Genomic DNA, 17,690 nt, shown 5'->3' on the forward strand with positions numbered 1-17,690 from the left:
TGTGTGCCCACTCCTTTTTTGTACCGGAGCGTATGCTGATGTCACCACCTGTTAAAGCAGCAGTTATGCAGGTATTGTTCAATATCTAAATAACTGTCAACAATTATTAAGAAAAAAACATATATGAACTAGTTATGAGATTTAAAAGACAAAGGAAAATTAAAAGCAGCAATAATGCTCAGTAACTCCTTTGAGATCAGAATAGAGGCTGTATCTCTATCTTTTTTTTCAGCCTTGAACTCAGATAAGCCTGACTCAGGGGCTGAACCATGGGAAGCCACACATTAACCAAAACATGAAACTGCTCTGGTTACAGATCTAGTGTAGGATGGTAAGGAGGTAGGGAGGGAGGCAGGGATGATGGCAGAGAGGGAGTTGGGAGAGTAAGGATGAAAGGAGGCACATAGGGAGGTAAAAAGGCAATATGATAGAGTGGCAGGGAGGTAGGAGAAATGGAGGCAAGTAGGGAGGTAGAAAGGCAATAAGATTGAGTAGTAGGGAGTTAAGGAGGAAGGCAGGTAAGGAGGAAAGAAGGTAGGGAGTAGGGAGGCACAATGGCAGAGGAGCATGCAGGTAGGGAGGAAGGCAGGACTCACTGGGCAGTGTGGTGACTGTATTCAAGGACTCATCTCCTCCGACACTGAAACACAGAAGCGGGGAGTCAAGAGAGTTAGGAGACAGGGTGGAGGGGGTCTCTCTCAGTACAGGTGAGAACTGCGACCTGTCTGTATGTCAGTACCGTCATGTACCCTCACACATTTCTGCTTCCTCAGTTTCTCTGAAGTGGAGCACTCTGTCTGTTTCTTGGTCGGTTTGCCTGCCTGCATGTTATCCTATAGCTAGGCTGCCTGATTAATTTTCTACTTAAGTGATATAACTTTTGATTTAGGGGAAAAAAAAAAAAAAACACTATTAAGAAACTGAATGAAGTGTAACCAGCTAACTATCCTGAGCATGTGTTCCTGTCTGTGAGTCTAGCAGGTCTCTCTCCCCCCCCCCCCCCCCCCCCCCCCCCCCCCCCCCCCCCCCCCCCCCCTCCCCCCCCCTCCCCCCCCCTCTCCCCCTGTACTGGGTTATCACGTCCAGCACATTGTTAGGACTGGAGCCAATCCCGTTTCCAGCCTGCAGAGAGGAGAGAGAACAAAGAGAGACAGCAAAGTGTTAACACAGGGGCTGAACTCATGCTAACTGATCCTTTATAGAAGGTGCTTCTTATTTAAAGCTAAACAGCTCTATTTTGAGAGGCATTGTTTTTTTTGTTAATTAACAATTATAAAGTACAGTAGCTTACTTCCATAACGGATGTTGTAAATTTTGATAATTTGAAGTAAAATGTCCAGCAAACATCAGCTCACTATTACTGTACTAACATGGTCCAATAGCTTTAAAAGTGTTTCAGCGGTAATGTAATGAGATCATTTTTTCAATCAGAACAAGACATGTATTGATGGTCTGAATTGTTTGTACATGTTTTTTTTTTTTTTTTTTTTACCACTTATCAGTTTGACAGCCTGGCCCACATTTCTATTATATTTTTCTTACACACACAGGCCAGCACAGTCTGACAGATGGTTCACTGGCTCAAGCCTGGCCGCAGGTGATGGCTGTGCTGGTGAGGCAGAAGGTTGCAGTGAGGACATTCTGGATTGCTCTTATCCAGGGTTAATAACGTTCTCTTATTTTTTTACGCACGTGATGAGGGATTCGATACTGGATAAAGTTCTCTCCTCACCACACTATATAATCCAGCACACTCATTCTGTGATCGCAGGAAGAAAGCTACAAAGAGAATCATGGTAATAAACCCTATTTCCTTAACCAAGACAGTAACATCATAAAGATGTAATCTAATCAGAATCCCTAACCTTGACCAGAGTTAGATTAGATCTTTGACCTTTGAAATGTTCCGTGATTATGTAGGTGGTGATTCTATCCAGGTAAAAATGTTGACATGTGAATTCTAAACTGCTTTCGTGTTTAAGCTGAGCCGACCATTTCCAGGTTTTTCTTTTTTTTTTTGTTGGCATATGTGCGCAGTAAAGTGTCACATTTATGTTCAGTTAAGTAATGGCTTGGCATCTCAGCCCATAGAATAGAAAGGCAAGGGCCGGATGTGCACTGTTAACCTCACGGTTGAAAGATGACTGTCTTACCATTCAACTAAAGAGCAAGCTCTTATGCTGATGTCAGTATTATTGGCTCAAAAGAATGATTAATTTTTCTTAGTACTGTAGGATTATGTCCTTTATACCTAGTCATGTTGTTGATGCTGGATCCTTTAAGACCAGACAAGACAAATCAATCAGATGCTCATTAATTTTCTTATGTTCTTATGCTCCAAGTTGTAAGCAGTTAAAATAAAGCATGGGGTATGAATGATCATTGCAGCATGCAGAGTACATACTGTACATGCCAACAGTCCCTGTATGGTCGGGACAGTCCCGGTTTCCTAGCAAATGTCCCGCGTCCTGATGCATAGGAAGGAAGTCCTGATATTTGCCCATAGAAAAAAATGTATATATTCTGCAGAGTAGAGTTAGTGAAAACCACACGCTGTGCTCTTTGTGCAGCTGACACATCTGCTGATCATTAACTTACCGGTATACAAAGGTAGGAAAGCTTCATTGTGTCTCTGTTTACTGTCATGTTGGTCGTGTGGTGTTGAGTTGAGGGGTGTTTTTTTTGAGTATGACCCCTCCCATGTGTATGATGCGTATACCCCCCCCCCCCCCCGGGGACGAGCATCCCGCTGAACAGTTTCCAAATGTTGGCAAGCATGAGAGTGCACACCCTTTTTACAGTAGGGGACCTCCTGGCCAGTGTGAATGTGAGATATTGTAGCACAAGTTTCTTACTGTGAGGGAGTCGCCAACAGCTCCTATGACTTTGACATCTGCAGGCCTGAGGGAGTGAACTGAAAACAAGAGATCACCAAGAGTTAGCCAATTTCTGAAAATGACAACGATTTGGAACAGCCCTTAAAAAATGTTTAATAAACAAGTGCTAATAATTAGTGCTAGAAATGTGCATTAGTGACGTGATGGAAAGGAAAGTTAACAAAGCCTTGTTATTCAGATTGTCCTCCGCTCACAAGATGGCAATATTTCATCTACTTCTATGGAGGTGAGCAAGAAAATATCGTCTTTACTTTGCAGCCGCAGACCTGCTCTCAAAGTTAATTTTGAAAACAGCTCTGTGTTACTTCTCATTAGTATTTGGGAACTTGCATAATTTCATTACTGGTTTATATCGAAAATGGCTCTCTGGTATGGGAAAACATGAGAACGATATAACTCAGCGCTCAGAATGCATGCACAACACTATGAAAATGAAACTATAATACAGGATCTAAAGTACTTGCATGTAGCAAAATTCCATAACTCTTACACATCATGCACTTTCATTACGACATATGTGCAGTTTGGAAAGAAACACTTTATTTATTTATTTTTTTAACACATGATATCAAGTCCTATAGTGTACTGTATTTCATTAGTTAAAACCACTTCATCCTCTTTGCTTAGCACACAGCACCACCTAGATGTAAACAGCTGCACTGCTTACCGGATGTGGGGATAGAAGTGGATGGTTGTCGGTCAGAACATGACAGCTGGCTCCCAGTCTCCTGAACAGACATTAACAAATGAAAGGTCAGGCACTATAACAGTAAAAACACGGTTACAGAGTATCATTGGTCACCCGTGATAGATCCACTCACTTAGGGGGATGATAGAGCTGCTGTAATGTTAACAAGCCCTGTTGTGTCAAGCTGCTCAGCTATACAGTATGATTAACTGCCTTTAGATGTTTCTAGGGGAGTTCTCTGCAGCACAGTATTATAATAGGGTCTGTATCAGTCATTGGTGGACAAAAGATTATTCTATGTGTCTGTTTGTGATGCAGCAGTCAGGAAAAAGGAACCACATTTCCCTTGACCCCCTGGCCTTGGTTAGAAGATTCTTCTAAAAGTTCAGAGTGAGACTCACTCCAACCACTACAATAGCGGTTTTATAAATCATTTAGATTTCATCAAAGTGTGCAGACAGGCGAATCATTACCTTTTTATATCACCTTTTTAAAATTGAAAGCATTGATTTTCTCTTCGATTGAATTCATTATTATTATTATTATTTTAAATACATTGTAGTGTACATGAGAGAAAATGTGATTCAAAGCATGTAATTATATTTATAAAAAACAAATAATCACAAAAAAAAGAAGGAGGTAGGCATGATAACCAGAATGTGCAGCTGTTGGAGTTTTTTATATTATTGTTGCCATCTGCGGGAGGCTGGCTTCTACTTCTCCTGCCAGGATAGGGCCTCTATTTCAGTCCTCCTCACCTCAGACACGTGGCAAACTAATTAATTTTGCTGGAAGATGTCACTTCTGATTGTCAGTTTCAATGTGACCCCGGCAAGCGAGCAGGTTTGGAAATGGAATGCTTTTATTTTTTGCCGCTCTGTTGCCGGGGGTCACATTGGAACTGACCAGTCAGGAAGCAGGAGTCACTGGTGTTTGATGTGACTCTTCCAGCGAAGGAAAGTCACTGTGATACATCCCATTGGTCTCATTATATCACTTTCCGTTCACCACGCATCTGCTTTACACTGGCTCAGGTTAGAATATGACAGGTTCACCCTGTGAGTGACTGATCTGGCCTGCTCCCTAGTGGAGGGCTGGGCACTGGGAGGGAGGTTCTTTCCACCTTTGTTGCTGTAGAGGGCGCTGTGGAAATTTCCTGTAGTGTAAACCCTTGCGAATCCCTCTTGGTGTTCCTATGAGTCCTCAGGAATGGGCGATCCTGGAGATCACGGAGAACAAAAGTCAGAACCAGCAGAAATGTAGGAAACTGCATACACGGAGAGTGGTGAGGGTGCAGAATGGTTTACCTAGCCATGTTCTTGATACTGAATCATCGGGATCCAAATCGTATGATCTTGTGCTCTTCTGTTCTTAGTACAATAACTCATTTGGAATTGGAATTGTTAAACGCTTTACTTTAGATGTGAGTGACAGAATAATATGAATGAATCTCAGTGAATACAATTACAGAATTACCTCAGTAGGGCATGGGATGCGGATGATGTCATCACTGTCCTCTGTGTCAGGCTGTCCCCTCATTGGCTGGAGCTAGAACAGAAGCAGTTAAGAGTGGTTTACAAGAAGATTCCCACACTGTGATTGGAGAGAACCGGGTCTTGCTCACATGGGACTGTGAGGCTCCCTAGACTAGAATACAGAATGGGGGGTGTAAAAGAAATCCCAGTACCATGGAAAACACAGGATTCCTGTGCAACGGGGAGCTCTCTTTTAATTCATTTTTTGCAAAGAAAATGTCAAGATGAGTTTATTTAGCTTCCACTGTTGTCTCATTTAGTAACAAATACAATTCTTAAGAGAAGCTGACAAAGTGAACCCTAACTCATAAAGAACAGGAGAGAAGAGACACTTCACACAGCGAGTGGTGAGGGGAGGGGATGGGTTACCTAGTCATGTTGTTGATTCTGAATCACTGGGATTTGTTAAGAGCCGACTTGACAAAGCTCTGAGATCAATCAGAACAGGTCAAGCAGCGATGGTCCGAACTGACTCAGAAACTGAATCAGTTTCTTACCACTTGTTAGTTTGACAGCCTGACCCACACTTCTATTATATTTTTCTCACACACACACGCACACACACACACACACACACACACACACACACACACACACACACAGCGTAGTCTGACAGGTGGCCGTCCTCTCAGAGTAAAGGGTTTACTGGCTGGTGAGTGATGGCTGTGCTGATGAGACAGACTGTTGCAGTGAAGACACACTGGATCCAGGGTGAATAACTTTCTCTTTTATCTTATCTCTCGTGATAAGGGTTGTGATACTAGGTAAAGTTATTGCTGCACCACACTGTATAAGACTTCCTAATCCAGCACTCTGAAAGGGAATTTTATTGAATAGTGTAGGGGCGAAGGTGTCTGGAGTGTTAAGAGAAGTCATTTTATTTTGAATTAAACAGGCTAGTAAAGCAGTCAGACTCTTACACCCACCCCCCTCCTGACTGAGTGATTGTATTCTGTGATTGCACGAAGAAAGATACAAAGAGAATCGTGGTAATAAACCCATCTCCTTAGCCAGGACGATGACGCCATAAAGATGTAATCTAATCAGAGTCCTTGACCACAGTGAGATTAGATCTTCGATTACTGGGGGAGGGGTACTATCCATGTAAAAACGTTGACATATGAATTTTAAATTGCTATCACGTTTAAGCTGAGTTGACCATTTCCAGGTATTTTTCCATTTTTTTGTTCCCAAGAAAAGCATTCTACATTTTGTTATATTTTTAGCCACCCTGGTTCATCCTCATATGTGCGCAGTACTAGGCCAAATGTATGTTCAGCTAGTGATGGCTTGGCATCTCAGCCCATTGAATTGAATAGAAAGGCAAGGGCCGGACGTGCACCGCTAACCTCATGGTTCAAAGACGACTATCTTACCATTCAACTAAAGAGAAAGCTCTGTAGTCGAGAGACAAGCACAAGTCTTATGCTGATGTTAGTATTATTAGCTCATCACAAAATAATGATTATTTCTTCTTAGTACTGTAGTATAATGTCCTTTTTATTTATTTTATGTCTCAAGGCATGGAATTTCACTGGGGCTTTATGATGCCATCTCCCTAAATACGGCTGGTACACCAGAATACAACCATTAATATGCACCTCTACAAAACTCTTCCGTTGAGGTAGGAAATACCACATAACTTTTATATTTTACCAAGCTGTTCTTTAACTAGGCAGCAAATGACATTGTAATGATACCCACTGATCAGCCCTGGTGTTATGACACATGAAAGAATATGAGTCACTGTAGCCTCCGAGCAAACACCCTCTTTTTATCACAGTTCTTTATGGCGTCATTCACCCAAATTATGTTTTCCCAGTCATAAAAGCAGAAAAAACATTTGTACAAGCCACAAAAACATTTCAAAGTTTGAGTGGAAATCCATTTGTAATTTGGACCATCAGTGACTACCTGAATAATCCAGTAGAACTAGTCAGGTCCTGAAGACCCCAAGATTATCTAACTGATCCTTTGGGATCCTTTAAACAAGTTTTGCGATCAATCAGATACTAGGGGCACCGATGGGCCAAATGGTCTCCTCTCGAGCGTAAACTTTCTTATGTTCTAATGTTTCAATAATAATAATAATAATAATAATAATAATAATAATAATAATCCTTCTAAACTCTGTCTAAAGGACCCCCTCTGATTGCTGGCTTACCATGCTGCCCCACAGCTCCAGGGTGGTCCTGCTAGCTCGGGACATCCTGTCCAGCGTAGTAGAGTCAGAGACACTGCCAATCTGCGGAGAAGAAAAAATAAATCGCAGCGCTGGGGGTCGGGAGGGCCACTGCAAATGTACGATTCTCTAAGGCAGCAACTGCGCCGGGAGGGTGTTAAAATGTAAATCAGTATGATATATAGTAGACTCTGATATGGATGTCGTAAGCCACTTAAAAAGTATTTGTAGTAGATAGTTTGTAGCAGATAGTTTGTATAAGACTGGAAACACATTGCATTAAAATTAGCTTTACTGTTTAATTGTTAGCCAGTAGCCGCTATTTAAAAAAACAAAAAAAACAATAAGAATATGTGTCTGTGTGTGTTAATTGTGTAGTTTGCTTTTTGTAATCACACAGGGTAGTTGCTGCTGTCTGATTACTGAAGTGTGTATTCTGTCACTGACCTGTGGCGACACATCTGGAGTAGGATGGAGGACCACTGTGAAATCCTCTCTGTTGCTGTAACTCCCACTGTCCACCAGTTGTTGCTGTAGAGCTTCCTACAAACAGCAGAGACAAGGGTGGATGCATTCAGTGTAATTGTTCTCTTGAAATGATGAATCTGAGCTTTGTACGTACAGCATAATTCAACCCATTTCAATGTACTTGCATTGCGATCAAACGACAGTTATTTGTTTATCTGTCTGAGGCTGATGAACAATGCAGAGGTGCAGAAATACATTGCTTTCAGCTCACAGTGATGGCTTTTATCCATAACTTTGGATTATCCGGGTCCAGAATAGCTACAGCTATATGAAAGAATATAAATGTTTAACTAGACAGTGGCAGATAGTGATAAATAGTGATAGTGAAGGCTGACATACCAGGAGCTACAGAACTGATACAGATCAACCACACCAACAATGCAATATGATACTATATCAATGCAGTAATAAGGTTCTGACTGTAGGTCTATAGTCATAGTATCATTAGTAGTAATAATATTAATTAATAATACCTGCAATGCCCATGTGAGGACTGCTTCATTCAGTCTCCCAGCTTCCCCCAGCAGCTCAGATGCACAGACTCCGCACCCCCTGAAAACACAGAAAAAAATATCAGTCTAAAAGATCATCTTGTAGGAAACACTAAGTGGTTCACTGAGAATGCTCATAGTTGTCAGTACAATGGTACATTAACTGACAGCTTTGTACTGCACTGAAGCAAATCCTTTACCTACATTATCTACTTACTGGAAAGTCATGGATCTTCTCAGTCTAAATCAGTATCTTCACAATGAGTCCTGGCAAGTCAGTGAATAACCTTACCTACTATCTCCAACGCTCATCCTCCTCTCAGAGACGGACAGAGTGCTCGGCAGAACCACACTCACCAACGCTCTGGGGACCTGAGGAGAGGGGAGTGGAAAGGAGAGGAGAAAGAATGTTTTTTTTTTGTTTTTATTATTTGAAATATACCCCAGCTCCCAACACATAAACATGGCCCGTCCCACTATAAACAAGCCCCTCCCAATTTGAACAAACTCTTCTTATGGACAGCTAACCCCTCCCATTACCAAGTCCTACCCACTTGATGTCAGACCCATCTATGCCCTGCCCCTTCTCTCCTGGTCAATGAGTACCGAGCCTCTCACCTGCCTGTGCAGAATCTCCAGAGCTCCTTCCACTCTCTTCACTGCCTTCTCCAGGGAGGGCTTTTCCTGAAAGACATTGAAGCATGGTCAGCATCAGCCTGCTGTTAGCAAGGCTTCACAGTCAGAGAATTCAAACAGTAACGCTAGCGAGAGAGAGAGAGAGAGAGAGAGAGAGAGAGAGAGAGAGAGAGAGAGAGAGAGAGAGAGAGAGAGAGAGAGAGAGAGACCTTAACGCTGAGTCTGGGGGAACTCATTACAGAGAGGATGTCACCAGACAAATGGTTCTAAGACAGAAACGCAAAAATAATCAAATGAAACTTAAACACAGATAGTCCAGAGTTGATTTTTTAAGTTACCGACAAAAATGCATTGTGTTTAATGTGTGTTCTATGTGTAACTCACCTGTTAAATATTATATATAATATATATATAATATATATTATATATAGATATTATATATATATATCTATTATATATATATATATATATACCCGGGGCTAAAACATGCTGCGGCAGTGTGGAGGTTGGAATTAAAAGCTTGGCGAAACTGCTATTGTGACATTGTGCTGCTACACGCTGGCTTTTTGAATATAAGAAATAAAAAGGCTTTGAAACACTGAGTGATATGTGAATCATTTCAGGGTCCTTTCACTATCTTATCCACAGGCATTCAAACACAGACAGGGAGGGCTGTTATCTAATTGGTTCTAAAAGCATACCATTGTCTAGGTAACCCATTCCATACCCTCACCACCCTCTGCGCCGAGTCTGTCCACTCAATTTCCAACTGTGTCCTCTGGTCGTAGTTAACTTTGTCAACTCCTTTTACAGTTTTAAAATCAGTTAAGCCCCCCTAATCCTTCTTTATGATAGACTAAAGGCTAAACTAAATATGTCTGCATTACACACATTTCTCTTAAACATGTTCTGCATACCATGTTTTTCAATCTCTGCAAGGGTAAAAGTACAACATTATTAGCTGCTATTGCAGGCACTAAAACATATTTCAAAGCATAGCATGACAGTTCAGCATCATTGTACTGTCTTTACAGTTTGCAGGCAATGTTTTGAGTAGCAGACTAGCAGAGTTTAGAATGGACACTACAGATAAACTTGTGTTTCCACACTCTCACTGAAAGCAAGCTGTACTGTACGGCCCCAGTAGATTGAAAAACTTTTGTCCCAACAACATTAGCACCTCTTTAAGAGATGGGTCTGTGTGACACAGAATTAAGAGGCAAGTTACTCTACAGTTGCACCTCAACTTCATATCTCTATGCTACCATGTAATCTGTCATGCCAGAAACAATGGAAACTGTATTGAAATGCTATAAAAAATCGACAACGGCAGGATGTTACGGCTACCTGTGTCTGCTTGGGAAGGGCACATGTGCAAGTGGGGCTAAATACTTTTCATTACTGTGTGAAAGATCACCTTTGAGTTTGGATGAGTTTACTGGGGTACCTCTCTGGTATTTTTTGCAGACAGAAATATAGCAGAGAATTGCATGGTGTGACCAACCATCCCTATTTGAATGCTCTATATAGGGGCGGGATTTAGACAGAGCTCTGTTTATCACTTGAGTGTGCTGTGCTTTACCTCGCTGTCACAGAAGTTGCACAGCTCTTCCAGGTCGACAAACACTGTGATGAACTTCCAGTCTCTCTCAAAGTCAATCTCCTGCAGGTACAATACAGAGAGGTTATCTCCACCGGATCAGTGCCCACATGGGGCAGAAATATACAAAAAACATTTTATAAAAACTGTTCACGGACAAAGATTGTACTCCGCAACAGCTTTAAAACACATATCTTCAATTTTGTAAAAGCTATATAACTTATATCATAGAAAATTATATTGAAAGATATTTGAAATGTACAGTTTTAGTGCTTTGAAATATACTGCTATATAGTTCTGTTCCATGTGGGTGTTGCAGCATAGAGCAACACTGCTTCTCAGCACCCATGTCTACAAATCCATCCCCAAGGCTGTCCTTTCCTGCCTCCCTCTCACACTGACTCCCTCCCATGGAAAGCACCTCCCTGTGTATTGAAGGCACTAGATGCTGGTAATGCAATACTGTATGTCAGCTCAGCTGGGCTCGACTCCATGACAATTCATAATAATATGAAGGTTACCGTGCTGTTTCTCAAAAGGTCAGTGAGCTGCTGGGCTTGCTGAGGGAGAGAGCTTGAAAGAAAAAAAAGGAAAGAAATCAGAAGACATCCTCCCGGAAAGAAACCCCCATCCTTTCACCAGGATGGGTTCCTCCATCCCTGTGTCTTTAACACTATGTGACTGCCTACACTTCACTCTGCTCCACCAGATGTTATTACCTCCATCCCTCACACACAGCACTCTGCCAGTCTCATACCTCAACTCAGACAATGGGGTCAGGGAGGAAGCCATCTGAAGCCTGGTCACTGCAGGGTTAAATATTTGTAGCATCTCTGTGAAAGACAAAGAGACAGGAGACCCGTGTTCACTCGCTGGAACAATGTCACACTCTCCAGAGATGTGGAACACTTCACACAGGAGGAAACTAGACAGTGAGGCACTATTGCCGGTGGACGTATTATTAGACATACCTGTTAACCTCTCCAGTACCCAGGTGGTTTCCTTGCTGAAATTTAAAAAAAGACTCTTTATTATAGATCTTAATTAGATATTATGCACATTTCTAAGGTGGCATTCTGGAACAAGCTGCAAACTGTAATATCAACACCTACTGTTACACCCCAAGCCAGAGCAGCCTTCTGTATGAAAGAAAACCCAGGAAACAGCTTCTCACTACAGCTCAGAAAGCCATCCGCTGCCCTTGGCCCCAGCACAGAACCATTGCATTGCTATTGTGTGCTGCTGCACTTCCATTGAAGAACAGCTAGCTTTGTGAACAGTACTTACTTTTCAGTGGGGACATTTCCAGGGAAGGTGACCTGCTGCACAACACAACACAAGAGGCCTGTTACTGCTGCAGCTTTATAACAAAATACTGTATTTAAAGATGCAATGGTAAATGAATGAATCTATCGTTCATTGCCACAGCTTTGCTTTGCAAGCCTCATTAAAACACTCATTGATCGATTTCTCATTCCCTACATGCACTTCCAGCACAGGCATGTTCAGTTGTTTTTTAAGGCTTTTGTGAAGAGCCTACATTTTTTGCTTCTTTCTTTTAAATAATATTGACGCATTGATTATATTACAATATAATATTGGAGAAAACATTAGATCTGTAGATATTTGTCTACAGGGAGTTCTACTGTACTTGCTCAAGATTTCACCAGATGGGACTAACTGTATATGTGCAAAATAATATGAGCACATTGAATTAAGCAGTTCTAACTTGGACGCTCCCTTAACCGAAGGGTCATAAAGTAACAAGAAAGTCTCAGTGCTGAGGAATATGCCACATTGTTTTTTTTTTGTGGGAATCTTGCACCTAATAAAAGCGGTTGATTTGAATTTTTAAGATCACTTTAATTTGCTGGTTTTACTTTCCCAGCTATTCATATTGCCACTGGCTGTGACTACTCACAGGCTCCCAGTCCCTAATGCCAGCCACTACAGCGATGTCAACGGGTCTCAGGCTGTGAACTGCAAGAGAGAGCACAAGACTGTCACTTGAGCACAAAGAGGTCCCGGGTCACTGGAACTACAGTACAGTGAGACCCCTCCTTATTTCACGATGGTGTACTAACAATCAGGCCATGTTGACACTAAACATTGTGTGTACTGTACTTTACTACATTCAGTAAGAACATAACACATTCTACAAATGAGAGGAGGTTTCCTAGTATCTAAACAGCTGCATTTTTTACTTTGCTATCAGAAAATAGCATAACAACTTCTGTAATAAATGTTGATATACTAAAACTAGTTATTGCTGTCTTTCTATACAGTTACAATTTTTGTATAACTGTCAGATATGGCTCTGCTTTGACACTTCAAAGTATTTGTGTTTTAATATAAGAACTCAAATTATTCTGAAGAAGAATTAGCTAGGATGGAATGAACATAAATGAGTGTTTAGTTGTAAAAGAGTGTGTATGAGTGTGAGTGAGAGAGTGGGGGGATGTGAGAGTGTGCTGTAAGTAGGAGTGTGTAAGTGGGAGTGAGTGCACGCTCTTACCAGAAGCTGGGCTGGACAGGGAGGGGGTCCCGGGGCTGCATGGGAATCCCAGGGGTCTCTCGATCTGGAAGGACAGCAGCACAGATAGTCTCAGTTCATCTCTGAGAGGCATTATTATTCATGAACAAATCGTGCACAAGAGAAGAATGTCACGAACACCCAGTCAGCCAAGCAGAGTTATTGGGGTAACAGTGCCCTCAGACACCACTGCAGTTTAAGCAGAAAGACTCTATTTAAACAATGCAGACACTCAGTAGAAGGAATGGAAGCATGATGGTGCACCGACACACAGCTAGACGATTTCTACTCACTCTTGGAATGCTTTTTCAGCACAACCAGCAGGACCAGCTTAGATGGTGACGTTTCATCATGTCCAGTGTGGACATTATCTCATTATGATTACCAAGGCTGAGATAATATTGCATGAACCAGGATTAAAAAGTGAAGGTTATGTCTCACAATGGTACCATCTGAACATTGTAAAACACCAAATATTCTAATTTGTGAATTTATACAAAATAGTCTCCAATAAATGGTGGTGGATTCTGTTGGGCGAAAAATCTAATTAGACATCTTATGAGAAGAATCTTGCAATGAACACTGTGTTTCAATTATTGCAACTTTTAGACAAACCAAACCAGATATTATCAGAAACCATTTAGAGCAACTTGTATAAATAATAAACTGGGTAAACAGTCCCGACCCGTACCACCACAGTAGAGTATCAATGATTCCTATCGCTATGAACTCACAACATCAAGTAAGAAAGGAGAGGTGGATGGTTACCTTCACACGGTCGCTCTTTGAGACGTCATTCACAGGGCTTTTGAGGAGGCTGCCTACAAAAACAGCAAGAAAGAAAGGAAGAAACTGGAGCAAGCTGCAGAGAAACTATCATCGGCATCCTCTACACGAACAGAGGGTGTGCAATTCACTGAGTTGAACAGATTTATCTCGCCACCAAATATAACGAGGTTCAGTCAGCAGTCATACAGTTTGCATGCTCATAATCATCCAAAACTTTAATGATCTCTGTAGCAGGATAGCATCAGGAATGAGACTCAGAGGCTAGAAACTGCAGTTACAGCGCGTATGCACACGTTTATTAACAAACACACAAAACACAGGAACAATTAACAAGGCATGAGGGCAAAAATAAAAGGTTTAAACAAAACAATTGTGATGTCAGGCTGGGCATTTGCCTTCACTGACCAAGTTACTAAACATTTACCAACAACACACAGTGTATTCTGGCAGGGAAGAGTTTAAACACACAACACATACACTATTACAAATCAATAAGTACAATACAGTGTGCTTGCAATGTTGGGAGTTATTAATTCTACTGCATATGAAGATAAGGATTTGTTTTAAATATTGCTACATTATTTTTAGTATTCCAGGATAAAAGAATCATGGACATTATGGTACATGTTTTAAGGTACAAGTGAAGTTAAAAATTCACCAAAAAAAATCTGCCAGTACTTGAAAGCTCCAGTGCAAAGCTTTTCTACAAGGAATTACACAAACGCGTTTATGAAAAACAGAGGAGCCTTTTTAATGAATTAAATAGTTTTGCATGCACGGACTGCTCTAGACAGTAGCAGAAGCAGATCTGACTTTCTAAACGTTGTTTTCATTTTGTAGCATTAGGATTTTCTCCTTTTCAGAAAATACAAGTTAATTCATGGAGCAGGTGCTTTGAAAATATAGCCAGAGGCGCACAATATAGTAAAGATCAGTATACATTCTTAATGTTAATAATAGATTTGAAGATATGATTTGTTTACTAGATGAACTATGATATGCAAACACTAGCTTTCAAGACCTCATCTGTTCTTCAGATGTACGTGAAAACTTAAAGAAATTTAATAATTCTCCGCTTTATGGAACAATACCATTTTAGAAGCATACAAAACATTCCATTCTTATGGTATGGTTAATTTTACAAACCATTTTATTTATTAAACAAATTAACCCCAATGTTCTGCCAAGTGCATGCATGTTTTTTTCATCTAAAACCAATTATTCAAATTGAAAAGCAGACTTTAAGGGGGTCTCCTTTGGGAAGGGAAAGGTGTGGGAGGGTGAGAGAGAGAAATAAGAGAGAGCCCGGGTACCTTGCAGCAGATGCAACTGTCCTAGCAGGACTGCAAGTGTGGCCAAACTCTGTGCTGTCCTCATGCTTGCTGTCTCTGGTCTGTGTGTCTGTCCTCTTCCTTGCCTGTTATCTGCAGCACACGTCTGCTGTTGGCTTTATATACCTCCTCAGCCATACAATCCTTTGTAGGGTTGTTTACCCCAGTCAGCATACTGCTTTTATTGCACATATCATTGTGACTCTCATACAGAGTGCCTTATCATAGTAATAAGGAAATGAGTGACAGGACCATGGGAAAGTCACCCTCCCCTTGTAATGCCAAACAGGGTGGCCAAGCACTGTTTAAAGTGGTTATTGCAACTAAGAAAACAATTTCCCAGCAATCTTAACACCCGGGCACATCCATCCTCTCTGTACATCTCACATTAGAAAGCAGCACATGGTTCAGCAAACATCTACTTTCATTTAAAGAAAAAAATTCTACTGGGGAGAATTTGTCAGTAAGAGAAAATTTAGCTGGGACATGATTGCATTAATCTGCACAGGGATTTATCTCTGCTCCTCTTCAAAAGATGTCAATGGGATCCTTAATGTCACATATTGCACATATCCTATTGTAAGTCACTCTGCAGTAGTAGTTGTGATGCCCCCAAGTCTCTGTAAGTCGCTTTGGATAATAATGTCTGCAGATGACTAAATTACAATAACAGCAAAAGCTTTCCCTTACAGATTTCCCAGTACCTGTTGGTGTAGTGTATATAAAGACCATGAGAGTCTATGAATACAGCACATACCTTTTTACCTAGGGGAGAATTTGTCAGGCAGAAAGAATTTAAGTGGGGCACGGTTGTATTCATCTGCACAGAGATTTATCTCTGCACCTCTTCAATAACACTATGTAACACAATTTTTGTTCCTGGGTAGTAAGTGTTATTTCCTAATTGCTTGTGTCTCAAAAGTATAGAAAATTGTTATTCCCCACAAACTTTGCTTTTGTGACCAGGACAGTGATATTTTGAAATTTACCTATTTCCAATGAGAAAACTGGCGAATTTGTGTCTTTTCATTCACATAAAGTCAGAAAAAAACAACATATGAATCCAAATTAACATGTATTTATACTAAAGTAATACAAAAATGACAACAAAAGATTTAGAAGTGAGTAGTTTTTCGAGGTTTATGATTATACTGTAAATCACTTTCACGAATCAGCCCCCAAATGTAGTCTCCCATCATATTCTTGTTATACTATCCTTGGTAGCGACGTTCAAAGTCCAGTATATCGTGGTGGAAGTGCACGCCTTGCTCCTCCGAGTACGCTATCATGTTCTCCTTGAATTTATCAAAATGAGCATCAAGGATATGGACTTTGAGGGACATCCTACAGCCCATTGTGCCGTAGTTCTTCACCAGAGTCTCAACCAGCTCCACATAGTTTTCGGCCTTGTGATTGCCCAGGAAGCCCCGAACCACTGCGACAAAGCTGTTCCAAGCCGTTTTCTCCTTACTAGTGAGCTTCTTGGGGAATTCATTGCACTCCAGGATCTTCTTTATCTGTGGTCCGACGAAGACACCGGCTTTGACCTTTGCCTCAGACAGCTTAGGGAAGAAGTCTTGAAGGTACTTGAAGGCTGCCGACTCCTTATCTAGAGCTCTGACAAATTGTTTCATAAGGCCCAATTTGATGTGCAGTGGTGGCATCAGCACCTTCCGGGGGTCCACCAGTGGCTCCCAAAGGTAAAGATAGCAGGGAAACTTGGTAAAACCGCATTGGAGACCCATCACGAATGCCACCATTGCAGCCTCTTGATGCCATCTCAGAAAAATGCAGATATGTATCCAATTAGGCAGCTGGAACTAAACTGAACTGGTGGGCTTAAGGCCCCTGTATTTATACTACTATTTATATTACTGGAAAGTTCTAGAAAGTTCTAGAAGTTACTCCAAGTTTACTCAGCACTGAATCTATCTGGAATGTTCTGGAAAATAGGTAAATTTCAAAATATCACTGTCCTGGTCACAAAAGCAAAGTTTGTGGGGAATAATAGCCATTTTCTATACTTTTGAGGCATAAGCAATTAGGAAATAACACTTACTACCCAGGAACAAAAAAAAAAAAAAAAAAATTGTTACACGGTGTAATTGCTGCACACAGGGCTCCCTCCTACTAGCACCATGCTGCTGCCTTGGTTGAGCTGAGACTGAACCTGTTTCCATCTGCCACTGGGTTTAAATAAAAACAAATGTGTGATTTTAAAAGTCCATCAGCAGCAGAATGATACCAAATCAGTTTCACTGAGGACTCTGTCTGGCTGTCTGTCTGTCTCTGTCAGTCCAAGTGAAGGATACAAGAGAGAAAGCCAGGAAAAAAAAAAGTACATGAAGGCTGAATATGAAGCTGTATACATTATATTGTGAGGGAAGTATTAGAGGTACTTTATACATGCACACACAGGTGATCTTTGACTTGTGTATAATGTCCACTTGCACATTGGATTATAAACTGTAAAAGGAACT

At 41.1% G+C, this 17,690-nt stretch overlaps 1 protein-coding gene across 1 annotated transcript in view; it reads right to left on the reverse strand.

The window, feature by feature from the left end:
* plb1 (phospholipase B1) overlaps positions 1-15,256 on the reverse strand; it is a 33,059-nt gene extending 17,803 nt beyond the window's left edge. Inside the window, exons 1-18 of the mRNA XM_041251509.1 lie at positions 15,193-15,256; positions 13,859-13,911; positions 13,073-13,136; positions 12,479-12,537; positions 11,845-11,879; positions 11,079-11,130; positions 10,540-10,620; positions 8,940-9,005; positions 8,614-8,693; positions 8,304-8,382; positions 7,750-7,845; positions 7,285-7,365; positions 5,062-5,133; positions 4,709-4,804; positions 3,565-3,625; positions 2,856-2,914; positions 1,061-1,122; positions 597-652 (exon numbers count right to left, since the gene is read on the reverse strand). Coding sequence (XP_041107443.1) covers positions 597-652; positions 1,061-1,122; positions 2,856-2,914; positions 3,565-3,625; positions 4,709-4,804; positions 5,062-5,133; positions 7,285-7,365; positions 7,750-7,845; positions 8,304-8,382; positions 8,614-8,693; positions 8,940-9,005; positions 10,540-10,620; positions 11,079-11,130; positions 11,845-11,879; positions 12,479-12,537; positions 13,073-13,136; positions 13,859-13,911; positions 15,193-15,256 — 1,216 coding nt within the window. The remainder of the gene's footprint in view (positions 1-596; positions 653-1,060; positions 1,123-2,855; positions 2,915-3,564; positions 3,626-4,708; positions 4,805-5,061; positions 5,134-7,284; positions 7,366-7,749; positions 7,846-8,303; positions 8,383-8,613; positions 8,694-8,939; positions 9,006-10,539; positions 10,621-11,078; positions 11,131-11,844; positions 11,880-12,478; positions 12,538-13,072; positions 13,137-13,858; positions 13,912-15,192) is intronic.
* Between the last annotated feature and the right edge of the window lie 2,434 nt (positions 15,257-17,690).

Source organism: Polyodon spathula, chromosome 5 (assembly GCF_017654505.1).
Source record: "Polyodon spathula isolate WHYD16114869_AA chromosome 5, ASM1765450v1, whole genome shotgun sequence".
NCBI classification, from domain to species: Eukaryota; Metazoa; Chordata; class Actinopteri; order Acipenseriformes; family Polyodontidae; genus Polyodon; species Polyodon spathula.